The sequence below is a fragment of the Heterodontus francisci genome, chromosome 13 (genome assembly GCF_036365525.1).
Source record: "Heterodontus francisci isolate sHetFra1 chromosome 13, sHetFra1.hap1, whole genome shotgun sequence".
In the NCBI taxonomy this organism is placed as follows: Eukaryota; Metazoa; Chordata; class Chondrichthyes; order Heterodontiformes; family Heterodontidae; genus Heterodontus; species Heterodontus francisci.
Genome location: NC_090383.1, coordinates 64,465,421 through 64,478,425, shown reverse-complemented (window position 1 = coordinate 64,478,425; position 13,005 = coordinate 64,465,421). Strand labels below are relative to the sequence as shown.

The 13,005-nt window shown below is 45.9% G+C and overlaps 1 protein-coding gene across 9 annotated transcripts in view; it reads right to left on the bottom strand.

Annotated features, from left to right (window-relative positions):
• The window catches only part of LOC137376405 (girdin-like), a 413,979-nt gene that overhangs the window by 270,715 nt on the left and 130,259 nt on the right, over nt 1-13,005 (bottom strand). For all 9 annotated transcript variants that reach the window (XR_010976210.1, XR_010976209.1, XM_068044907.1 and 6 more), the window contains 2 exons: nt 6,812-6,895; nt 5,135-5,275 (listed from right to left, as the gene is read on the bottom strand). Coding sequence is in view for 7 of the 9 variants with exons in the window: in XM_068044907.1 (XP_067901008.1) it covers nt 5,135-5,275; nt 6,812-6,895 (225 nt within the window). In the remaining 2 variants the exon portion in view is untranslated. The remainder of the gene's footprint in view (nt 1-5,134; nt 5,276-6,811; nt 6,896-13,005) is intronic.

The following is a 13,005-nucleotide window of genomic DNA, read 5'->3' as shown; positions in this document are numbered from 1 at the left end:
GTAAATAATATTCTGCTTTTGTATTCTTCCCACCAAGGTGGACACCCTCATATTTTCCCCACATTATGCTCCATCTGAAATTTTTACCCACTCACTTAACCTATCTACGACACAGTCTCTTCATCCAAGTCATTAACGTAGATCGTAACTAGTTGAGGGCCCAGCACTGATTCCTGCAGTACTCCACTAGTTACAGTTTGCCGAGCTGAGAATGCCCCATTTATCCAAACTCTGTTTCCTGTTAGTTAACCAATCCTTTATCCATACTAATATACTACCCCCAATACCATGAGCTCTTATCTTGTGTAGTAACCTTTTATGTGGCACTTTATCAAATGCCTTCTGGAAATCTAAATACACAACATCTACAGGTTTTCCTTCATCCACCCTGATTGTTACATCCTCAATGAACTCTAATAAACTCGTCAAATTTTGCTGTCATAAAACCATGTTGACTCTGCCTGACTGCATTATTATTTTTTAAAATGTCCTGCTTCTACCTCCTTAATAATGGGTTCTAGCATTTTCCCAATGACAGAGGTTAGGCTAACCAGCCTGTATGCTCTATATGTTTCCTGCTCTCTAACTCCTCCTTTCTTGAATAGAAGTGCGACATCTGCGGTTTTCCAATCCGCTGGTACCTTTCCAGAATCGAGGGATTTTGGAAGATTACAACCAATGCACCACTATCTTTGCAGCACTTCTTTTAAGATTCTAGGATGGAGGCCATCAGGTCCAGGGGACCTGTCAGCCTTTAGTCCCATTAGTTTTCCAAGTACTTTTTCTCCAGTGATAGTGAAGCCCCTCCCCCCACTTTTGCCTCTTGATTTTCTGATATTCTTCGGATGCATTTAGAGTCTTCTACTGTGAGGACAGATACAAAATACTTGTTCAAAGACTATGCCATTTCCTTGTTTCCCATTATTAAATCCCCAGTCTCATTTTCTAAGGGACCGAAACTTACTTTTGCTACTCTCTTCCTTTTTTAAAAAATATCTTTAGAAGCATTTACTATGTTTTCACATTTCTTGCTAGTTTACTCTCATACTCTAATTTCTACCTCATCAGTTTTGTCATTAGCTGGTTTCTAAAATTTTCCCAATCTTCTGGCCTACACTAATCTTTGCAGCAGTTTTCTTTCAATTTCATACCATCCTTAACTTCCTTAGTTAACCACAGATGGTGTATCCTTCTCAGAGTCTTTCTTATTCGATGGAATACAAGTTGGTTGAGAGTTATGAAATATTTCCTGAAATGTCTGCCACTGCTTCTCTACTGTCTTATCTTTAAACTTATTTTCCAAGTCCACTTCTGCCAACTTTGTCTTCATAGCTGTGTATTTGCCTTTATTTAAGTTTAAGGCACTAATTTATGACCCAAACATCTCACCCCTTAAAGTGAAAGTGAAATGTTACCATTTTATGATCAATTTTGCCTAGAGGATCCTTTGCAATGAGGTCATTTATCAAGCCTGTCTCCTTACGAATTACCAGTTCTAAAATAGCCTGCTCCCAGGTTGGTTACAGAACATATTGTTCGAAGATACTGTCTCAATACAGTTTATAAACTCATCTCCCAGGCTACCTTTGCTAATTTGACTTGCCCAATCTATATGATGATTAAAATCACCCACGATTACTACAGTACCTTTCCTACAAGCCCCTATTATTTCTTGAGTTATGTTCTGTCTTACAGTGCAGTTACTGTTAAGGGGCCTATAAACTACTCTCCCACCAGTGACTTCTTTCCTTTGCTATTTCTCATCTCCAACCAAACTGAGTCTACATCTTGATCTTGCCAGTCAAGATCATTTCTCACTACTGTACTGATCTCATCCTTTAACAACAGAGCTACCCCACCTCTTTTTCCTTTCTTCCCATCCTTCCAGAATGTAAAATACCCTTGAGCATTTAGTTCCCAGCCTTAGTCACCTTGTAACCATGTCTCTGTAATGGCCATATCATACCCATTGATTTATAATTGTGCTATCAATTCATCCTCTCTGATACAAATACTGTATGCAGATATAGAGCCTTTAATTCTTTTTTTAGAAAACCATTTGCCCCTACTCTGACCTTATGTGCTGCTGCACCCTTATGTTCGCAGGCTCTGTCCCTTCCTGTCACACTCTGGTTGTTATCCGTATCGCTATCCTGCAATGTTGCCTTGTTCATTCTTGTTAATTTTCTAAAATTCCCCTCACCTGACCACCCCACCCCCACACACAACTTAGTTTAAAGCCCTCTCTACAGCCCTAGTTATACGATTCACCAGGACACTCGTCCCAACGCAGTTCAGGTGAAGGCTGTCCCAATAGTACAGCTTTCTCCTTCCCCAGTACTGGTGCCAGTGCCCCATGAATCGAAACCATTTCTCCCACACCAAGCATTGAGCCACACATTCAACTCTCTGATCTTATTTACCCTATGCCAATTTGATTGTGGCTCAGGTAGTAATCCAGAAATTACCACCTTTGTGATTCTGCTTTCTAATTTAGCCTCTAGCTGCTCATACTCGCTCAGCAAAACCTCTGTCATTGGTACCCCCATTGAACAAGGCAACATGACAACTAGATCCTTCTCCTCCCACTCCAAGTTCCTCTCCAGCCCCGAGGAGATGTCCTTAACCCTGGCACCGGGCAGGCAACACAGCCTTCGGGATTTACGCTCTTGGCTGCAATCGTATCTGTCCCCTGACTATACTGCTACCTACTACCAAATTCCTTTTTACTTCCCCCAACTTGAATGGCTCCCGTACCACGGTGCTATGGTCAATTTGCTCATCCTCCCTGCAGTCCCTGCTCTCATCCACACAAGCTACAAGAACCTCCAACTTGTTGGAGGAGTGCAAGGGCTGAGGATCCTCCATTGCTACCTTCTGGATCCCCATACCTCCTCATTCATAGTCACACCTTCCTGTCTCTAACTACGGACCAAATCAGAAGTACCTATCCTAAAGGGTGCGGCTGCCTCCAGGTAACTTTCCCCTTCCCTGATGCATCACAGTGTCCAAATCTCGGACTCCAGCTCATCAACTCGGAGCCTGTTCCTCAAGCTGCAGTCTTTCTGTCTTCCAGTTACAGACCCTTCTGCCATTAGAAAGTTTCTGAATTTTACTGTATTACAACCATTTATAATTTTGAACACCTATCAAATCTCCCCTTAACCATCTCTGCTCCAGACAGTCCCAGCTTCTCTAGTCTCTCCAATTAAGTGAAGTTCTGTATCCTTGGTATCATTCTGTTAAATCTTCTATGCATCCTCTCCATGGCCTTGACATCTTTCCTAAAGTGTGGTGCCTAGAATTAGCCATACTCCATCTGGGACCTAACCTTTGTTTAGTAAAGGTTTGGCATAACTTCCTTTCTTTTGTACTTTATACCTCTATTTATAAAACCAAGGATCCCATATGCCATTTTAACAGCCTTCTCAACTTGTGCTGCCACCTTCAAAGACTCGTATAAGCACACCCTCAGGTCACTGTTCCTGTATCCCCTTTAAAATACACTATATAAGTGCAAGTCTTTATTTTATTTACATCCTAGCTATTAAGACCACCTTTTTTCAAATACCATATACCCCACCTCTGCTCATGCCACTTAAAACACTTATTCATGCCTTGGTCAGCTACGTATAGAAATTACTCTAGTTTTCTTTTCAACAGCCTAAGCTCAGCCCTTCAGAAGTTTCAGCACAATAAAAAAAATCATCCTACTGCACATCAAGTCCTACACTCCTACCATCCATATGCTCGATAATCTGCATTGGATGCCTATTCCCCCAAATGCAACAATTTCAAAATCCTTGTTATCTACAAGTCCCTCACCCTGCCCTATCTCTGCAAGATCCTTCAGCACTATGCCCCTGAATGTTGTTCTGATTCTAGTCTCCTTTACATCACTCATCCTAGGACCAGGTTCTGCTGCAGTGCTTTGAGCCAATGTGGGCCTACATTCTAGAATGCTCCCACTCTCCACTCCTTCATTAGCTTCATGATCTTTTATTCAATCACGCCTTTGATCACCTCCCTATAATTCTTCTCTGTTCACTGGAGGTCAGTTATTTTCAGCTCTTTGGGATATTTAATTATGTGAAAAGTGCTGATTAAGTACAAGCTGTAGCTGTCACTGAAATATAGGCAGATCTTCCTGGAAATACCAAACCAACACTTGGCTGGGGGTGGGAGTCTATATGCCTGCATTTTGCAGGTAATACAGAGTCCATACAAAGAACCTCAGATACAGTCGGACTTGCCTCTGATTATTCCTCAAACCCTAAAGTTCCATAATCATATTCGGGTTCTTAGAATGAGTTGTAGCTACCTGAAATATCAAAATGGGGGAAAAAAAGGAAAAAGGGCAAAAGAAAGAAATAAATGCAACAAAATGCCAAGAAAAAAAGTTAATGTTGAAAAATAGAATTAGGAAGCTCCAAGCAAAAACTCTGAACAACACACCTTTAAGAGATTAACAATGAGAATTTTCTTGAAACGTCTCCCAATTGTCACAGTACCTTTGGTGCAAGATCGATGGAAACCCTAGATACACCACATAAACAGGATCTCTGTTGAACTTTCATCGAAGTTACAACAACCAAAAGGGTAAACTATCAAGGAAACTCCTGATATTCCTACTTAAGGCCCGGAATACAATGGTCAGACATACCAATTTTATATGGGTCCAGAAAAACTGCCACATTATCTGCACAATTATTGGGAAACTGCTTTGTACTAGTACTTTGTGTATAGTAGGTCTAAGCCTTACTGCCCCAATTTTTTTGCCCATGCCCACAACATACCGAACAATGCTACCAGCGAGACTTATTGGTAATTCAACCCTCAAAAGTCCAACATACTAAGTACCAAAGAGTCAACTGTTTTTCCACAGATTCAGTTGTAATTTGCAGTATGTACTTAACTAGTTGTGAACTACAGCGCTTAATTGCTATTTCATTAATGAATGATATAATTTATCAGCAGTAATGAATTATAAGAATATTTATTACTGCTGAAAAATAAAGGGACTGTGGAATGTGTCTCAAAATAACTTGCAATCTTCTAACCACTTTTGTTGGCAACATTTAAATCAGGTCAATTTTGATGAACAATTCTTCCAGAATAGTAATCGCCTTTGTACCTCACATTTTTCGTCTCTTTCATCCACAAGCCTTTTCAGATGAATTGTCATTTTTCTGAAAAAGGAATTAAGGTCCTCACGGGAGATGTCAGCTAACTCCATCCACTGCATATCAAAGACATTCTCCTGATTGTGAGTCACCTTCATAACATAAAAAGTGGATTGTGATTTCCAGTGATATACAACAGCATTTTATGGACATCAGGTTATGAAGAAACCTAAAACATACAGAAAAGACAAACATCCTGCTCTTTACAGCATTGCTTATTTGTGTATACCGGTGACCTTTAAAGTTAGCATGCTTGAAATTAAGGATATATTTTTACTTCTTTAAAATTCATTTTGAGCATTGAGATTTTCTCACCTCCTACTGATTGTGCACTGTACCAATTGAATATATTTGAAGTAGTATTAGATCAAGTAGCCTTTCACAGACAGATACAATTATAGTCATAAACAATGTGGGGGAGGTGGGGGAATGGGAAGACATGGAGGACATTGTCACTTCAAGGGATGTCCACTCTGGGCTCAAGTGATCCCTCTAGCTGTCGTGCCATTACTTCCTTGCCTAGGAGAGACAACACTTGATCCAAAAATTAACAAGAGTATTGTAACCTACCAAAACCACACTATAGGAAGGATGTGACTGCACTGGAGAGTCACCGGGATGTTGCCTGGGCTGGAGCATTTCAGCTATGAAGAGAGACTGAAAAGGCTTAGGGGAGATATGATTGAGGTATACAAAATTATGGGTGACATTGATAGGATAGATAGGAAGAAACTTGTTCCTTAGCGGAGGGGTCAATAACCAGGGAGCATAGATTTAAGTTAAGGTGCAAAAGGTTTAGAGGGGGTTTGAGGAAAAAAAATTTCACCCAGAGAGTGGTTGGAATCTGGAACGTACTGCCTGAAGTGGTGGTAGAGGCAGGAACCATCAAAACTTTTAAGAAGTATTTAGATGAGCACTTGAAATGCCATAACATACAAGGCTACGGGCCAAGTGCTGGAAAATGGGATTAGAACAGTTAGGTGCTTGATGGCCAGCACAGACACGATGGCCCAAAGGGCCCGTTTCTGTGCTGTATAACTTCATGACTAACAGCAAGTCCAAGTCGCACCAGATCAAAGAAAAATGGGGGAATGAGACTCACACATAGAGGTTCAACTTCTTTCAAAGCATAGCAGCCATACCCCCAAGGTAAGTTATTCTTAAGTAATCGGATATTAATTCACATTTGTTTTATCTCTATGCATAACCAGAAGTATACCAAGAGAGTAGAGAAATTGGCAGTGAGATTCAGAGGACATGCATCAGGCCAGACTGGAGCACAGTTATGCCAAAGTGCTCATCTTCCTGAACTGACAAGTCAATTTAGCAATTCGAGTCTCCTATGACAACCAATTAAATCAAGTGTATTCTGCTCTCCACCCCACACCTCCTTAAATTTCTATCCCCTCTTCTGAATGATAGAGTACACATCTACAGCAGCAGGCAGCACACCAACAGCTAACCAAAGTTTCATATTTCATGTGTGAGCCTCTACAAGTATTGGGGGTGCAGGGGATGAAGAAGCGGAGATCATTATGATTGAAAATGTTCATGTCCACAGACATGAATACCTTATAGCTCGTTCCAAGTTATTATAAAATAATGTTCTATTTTTTTTTTAAACATACCTCTTGAATGTGAGTTGCAACAGCAGCCTTTGTTTCAAAATCAAGATTTTTGATCCTCTCGATAAATTCTTCTTTTCTTTCACACTGGAATAAAACAGAATACTTATGACCATTAAATCCATCTTTCTTCAGAGACAAGAGGTGAAAGAAGAATGAGAAATCAGCCTTTACAAGATCTGGAGCAATGGATTCATCGTAGGACAAGGATGTCAAAAGTGGCATAATTCAGACAATAAAACATTGGAAATAAAACTAGAGAGATCTGGCAGATTGATTGAGCCCAGGTTCAGGCTAAGACTCAGGATCGTTCCCCTCATCCTCAGTAATAATTTGAAGTCCATTTGCTTTCTGGAGGTGGGGATGACTGCAAGGAGGGCTATTGGTCTCAATAGAGGGGGTTTTGGAGGAGTCAAGACAACAAGGATGAAGGCAGCGAGTTCACAAAGAAAGGAACTGCTAGAGTCAGACTCGCTCCACATGAACACCTGCTATTTGAGCAAAGATGTAATTTAGTGCACTCTCCCCTCTGATGGTATGGAATCTCCGGGTAACAAAGTTGCATAAGAATGCCAAAACACAGCAACAGGATGCTAGGGAATGGCCAGTAAAATAGAGGCAAGGGTCATTATTCCAAAACTGCAGAACACATCCTCCAACTCAAATATTTTTAAAGGCACTGCACCTTGGAAGATTTTTTTAAAAAATCCAACTGGTGGCAAATGAAAACTCTTTCATCCACTTTCATGGAGCCTCAACATTTGACACTGCCTGATGCACTCCATCAGGAAAGTGAAGAGTAGATCAACAAAGGAACCTGGGCAATCCTTCCTGATTGGCAGAGATGGAGCTTGCAGCACAAGACTTGATAGTGGCTGGAAACAAACTAACTCACTGACCAGCAATAACAACTTACATTTATGCAGCACTGGAAATATCCAAAGGTCCATTATAAAGGAGGAACAGACAGCAAGCAGTAATAGAAGATTTGAATATGGTAACCAAAAGCAGGGCAGAAATAATTAATTAAGCATGTAAAGGCAGAGAGAAAAGTAGCAATATAGAAGGTTTAGGAAGAGAGTTCCAGAGAATAGAGCTCTTCATTGCAGCAGCTTTTTCGGGAGCAGAGTGCGAGCGAGTGAGCAGCTGGGAAGGTCAGTTTGAAAGTAAACTTAATTTCCTTTTGTTTTCGGCGGAGGCCAGGGGGCTGCTGGGTAAGTAAAACACTAAATATTTGGGCGGTTTAAAATCACTTTCCTTTCATTGCAGCAGCTTTTTCGGGAGCAGAGTGCGAGCGAGTGAGCAGCTGGGAAGGTCAGTTTGAAAGTAAACTTAATTTCCTTTTGTTTTCGGCGGAGGCCAGGGGGCTGCTGGGTAAGTAAAACACTATATATTTGGGCGGTTTAAAATAACTTTCCTTTCATTGCAGCAGCTTTTTCGGGAGCAGAGTGCGAGCGAGTGAGCACCTGGGAAGGTCAGTTTGAAAGTAAACTTAATTTCCTTTTGTTTTCGGCGGAGGCCAGGGGGCTGCTGGGTAAGTAAAACACTATATATTTGGGCGGTTTAAAATAACTTTCCTTTCATTGCAGCAGCTTTTTCGGGAGCAGAGTGCGAGCGAGTGAGCAGCTGGGAAGGTCAGTTTGAAAGTAAACTTAATTTCCTTTTGTTTTCGGCGGAGGCCAGGGGGCTGCTGGGTAAGTAAAACACTATATATTTGGGCGGTTTAAAATAACTTTCCTTTCATTGCAGCAGCTTTTTCGGGAGCAGAGTGCGAGCGAGTGAGTAGCTGGGAAGGTCAGTTTGAAAGTAAACTTAATTTCCTTTTGTTTTCGGCGGAGGCCAGGGGGCTGCTGGGTAAGTAAAACACTATATATTTGGGCGGTTTAAAATAACTTTCCTTTCATTGCAGCAGCTTTTTCGGGAGCAGAGTGCGAGCGAGTGAGCAGCTGGGAAGGTCAGTTTGAAAGTAAACTTAATTTCCTTTTGTTTTCGGCGGAGGCCAGGGGGCTGCTGGGTAAGTAAAACACTATATATTTGGGCGGTTTAAAATAACTTTCCTTTCATTGCAGCAGCTTTTTCGGGAGCAGAGTGCGAGCGAGTGAGCAGCTGGGAAGGTCAGTTTGAAAGTAAACTTAATTTCCTTTTGTTTTCGGCGGAGGCCAGGGGGCTGCTGGGTAAGTAAAACACTATATATTTGGGCGGTTTAAAATAACTTTCCTTTCATTGCAGCAGCTTTTTCGGGAGCAGAGTGCGAGCGAGTGAGCAGCTGGGAAGGTCAGTTTGAAAGTAAACTTAATTTCCTTTTGTTTTCGGCGGAGGCCAGGGGGCTGCTGGGTAAGTAAAACACTATATATTTGGGCGGTTTAAAATAACTTTCCTTTCATTGCAGCAGCTTTTTCGGGAGCAGAGTGCGAGCGAGTGAGCACCTGGGAAGGTCAGTTTGAAAGTAAACTTAATTTCCTTTTGTTTTCGGCGGAGGCCAGGGGGCTGCTGGGTAAGTAAAACACTATATATTTGGGCGGTTTAAAATAACTTTCCTTTCATTGCAGCAGCTTTTTCGGGAGCAGAGTGCGAGCGAGTGAGCAGCTGGGAAGGTCAGTTTGAAAGTAAACTTAATTTCCTTTTGTTTTCGGCGGAGGCCAGGGGGCTGCTGGGTAAGTAAAACACTATATATTTGGGCGGTTTAAAATAACTTTCCTTTCATTGCAGCAGCTTTTTCGGGAGCAGAGTGCGAGCGAGTGAGCACCTGGGAAGGTCAGTTTGAAAGTAAACTTAATTTCCTTTTGTTTTCGGCGGAGGCCAGGGGGCTGCTGGGTAAGTAAAACACTATATATTTGGGCGGTTTAAAATAACTTTCCTTTCATTGCAGCAGCTTTTTCGGGAGCAGAGTGCGAGCGAGTGAGCAGCTGGGAAGGTCAGTTTGAAAGTAAACTTAATTTCCTTTTGTTTTCGGCGGAGGCCAGGGGGCTGCTGGGTAAGTAAAACACTATATATTTGGGCGGTTTAAAATAACTTTCCTTTCATTGCAGCAGCTTTTTCGGGAGCAGAGTGCGAGCGAGTGAGCAGCTGGGAAGGTCAGTTTGAAAGTAAACTTAATTTCCTTTTGTTTTCGGCGGAGGCCAGGGGGCTGCTGGGTAAGTAAAACACTATATATTTGGGCGGTTTAAAATAACTTTCCTTTCATTGCAGCAGCTTTTTCGGGAGCAGAGTGCGAGCGAGTGAGCAGCTGGGAAGGTCAGTTTGAAAGTAAACTTAATTTCCTTTTGTTTTCGGCGGAGGCCAGGGGGCTGCTGGGTAAGTAAAACACTATATATTTGGGCGGTTTAAAATAACTTTCCTTTCATTGCAGCAGCTTTTTCGGGAGCAGAGTGCGAGCGAGTGAGCAGCTGGGAAGGTCAGTTTGAAAGTAAACTTAATTTCCTTTTGTTTTCGGCGGAGGCCAGGGGGCTGCTGGGTAAGTAAAACACTATATATTTGGGCGGTTTAAAATAACTTTCCTTTCATTGCAGCAGCTTTTTCGGGAGCAGAGTGCGAGCGAGTGAGCAGCTGGGAAGGTCAGTTTGTAAGTAAACTTAATTTCCTTTTGTTTTCGGCGGAGGCCAGGGGGCTGCTGGGTAAGTAAAACACTATATATTTGGGCGGTTTAAAATAACTTTCCTTTCATTGCAGCAGCTTTTTCGGGAGCAGAGTGCGAGCGAGTGAGCAGCTGGGAAGGTCAGTTTGAAAGTAAACTTAATTTCCTTTTGTTTTCGGCGGAGGCCAGGGGGCTGCTGGGTAAGTAAAACACTATATATTTGGGCGGTTTAAAATAACTTTCCTTTCATTGCAGCAGCTTTTTCGGGAGCAGAGTGCGAGCGAGTGAGCAGCTGGGAAGGTCAGTTTGAAAGTAAATTTAATTTCCTTTTGTTTTCGGCGGAGTCCAGGGGGCTGCTGGGTAAGTAAAACACTATATATTTGGGCGGTTTAAAATAACTTTCCTTTCATTGCAGCAGCTTTTTCGGGAGCAGAGTGCGAGCGAGTGAGCAGCTGGGAAGGTCAGTTTGAAAGTAAACTTAATTTCCTTTTGTTTTCGGCGGAGGCCAGGGGGCTGCTGGGTAAGTAAAACACTATATATTTGGGCGGTTTCTGAACCCGAGACACCACACTTGTAGTGTCTCCCACCTGCCCTCCTCCTCTAACCAAAAAAAAAGGACTCGGTGGGGTGTATATAAGGTAAGGCTTTTTCTATTTCTCTGGTTTTATCGTGATTGGTAAAAACTTTTCGTTCCTTTTTCATTTAACTAAGTTAAGCTTAAGATTAAAAATGGCAGGAGATCTCAGACCCGTGTCATGCTCCTCTTGCTCAATGTGGGAGCTCAGGGACATGGCTGATGTCCCTGACTCCTTCACGTGCAGGAAGTGTGTCCAACTGCAGCTCTCCCCCCCTCCTCTCTCCCCCCTCCTCTCTCCTCCTCTCTACCCCCCCCTCCTCTCTACCCCCCCTCCCTCTCTCTCGCTCCCTCTCCCCCCACCTCTCTCTCGCTCCCTCTCCCCCCCCTCCTCTCTCTCTCTCCCTCTCCCCCCCCACCTCTCTCTCTCTCCCTCTCCCCCCCCTCCTCTCTCTCTCTCCCTCTCCCCCCCCTCCTCTCTCTCTCTCCCTCTCCCCCCCCACCTCTCTCTCTCTCCCTCTCCCCCCCCCACCTCTCTCTCTCCCTCTCCCCCCCCACCTCTCTCTCTCCCTCTCCCCCCCCACCTCTCTCTCTCCCTCTCCCCCCCCACCTCTCTCTCTCCCTCTCCCCCCCCACCTCTCTCTCTCCCTCTCCCCCCCCCACCTCTCTCTCTCCCTCTCCCCCCCCACCTCTCTCTCTCCCTCTCCCCCCCCACCTCTCTCTCTCCCTCTCCCCCCCCCCACCTCTCTCTCTCCCTCTCCCCCCCCCACCTCTCTCTCTCCCTCTCCCCCCCCCCACCTCTCTCTCTCCCTCTCCCCCCCCACCTCTCTCTCTCCCTCTACCCCCCCCACCTCTCTATCTCTCTCTCCCTCTCCCTCTCCCCCCCCCACCTCTCTCTCTCCCTCTCCCCCCCCACCTCTCTCTCTCCCTCTCCCTCCCCACCTCTCTCTCTCTCCCCCCCCTCCCCTCCCTCTCCCTCTCCCCCCCTCCCCTCCCTCTCCCCCTCCTCTCCCTCTCCCCACCCTCCTCTCTCTCTCCCTCTCCCCCCCCACCTCTCTCTCTCCCTCTCCCCCCCCCACCTCTCTCTCTCCCTCTCCCCCCCCACCTCTCTCTCTCCCCTCTCCCCCCCCCACCTCTCTCTCTCCCTCTCTCCCCCCCACCTCTCTCTCTCCCTCTCCCCCCCCACCTCTCTCTCTCCCTCTCCCCCCCCACCTCTCTCTCTCCCTCTCCCCCCCCCACCTCTCTCTCTCCCTCTCCCCCCCCACCTCTCTCTCTCCCTCTCCCCCCCCACCTCTCTCTCTCCCTCTCCCCCCCCACCTCTCTCTCTCCCTCTCCCCCCCCCACCTCTCTCTCTCCCTCTCCCCCCCCCACCTCTCTCTCTCCCTCTCCCCCCCCCACCTCTCTCTCTCCCTCTCCCCCCCCCACCTCTCTCTCTCCCTCTCCCCCCCCACCTCTCTCTCTCTCTCTCCCTCTCCCTCTCCCCCCCCCCACCTCTCTCTCTCCCTCTCCCCCCCCACCTCTCTCTCTCCCTCTCCCTCCCCACCTCTCTCTCTCTCCCCCCCTCCCCTCCTCTCCCCTCTCCCCCCCTCCCCTCCCTCTCCCCTCCTCTCCCTCTCCCCACCCTCCTCTCTCTCTCCCTCTCCCCCCCCACCTCTCTCTCTCCCTCTCCCCCCCCACCTCTCTCTCTCCCTCTCCCCCCCCACCTCTCTCTCTCCCTCTCTCCCCCCCCCCCTCCTCTCTCTCTCCCTCTCTCCTCTCGCTCTCTCTCCCCCCCCTCCTCTCGCTCTCTCTCCCCCCCCCCTCCTCTCGCTCTCTCTCCCCCCCACCCTCCTCTCGCTCTCTCTCCCCCCACCCTCCTCTCGCTCTCTCTCCCCCCACCCTCCTCTCGCTCTCTCTCCCCCCACCCTCCTCTCGCTCTCTCTCCCCCCACCCTCCTCTCGCTCTCTCTCCCCCCCACCCTCCTCTCGCTCTCTCTCCCCCCACCCTCCTCTCGCTCTCTCTCCCCCCACCCTCCTCTCGCTCTCTCTCCCCCCCACCCTCCTCTCGCTC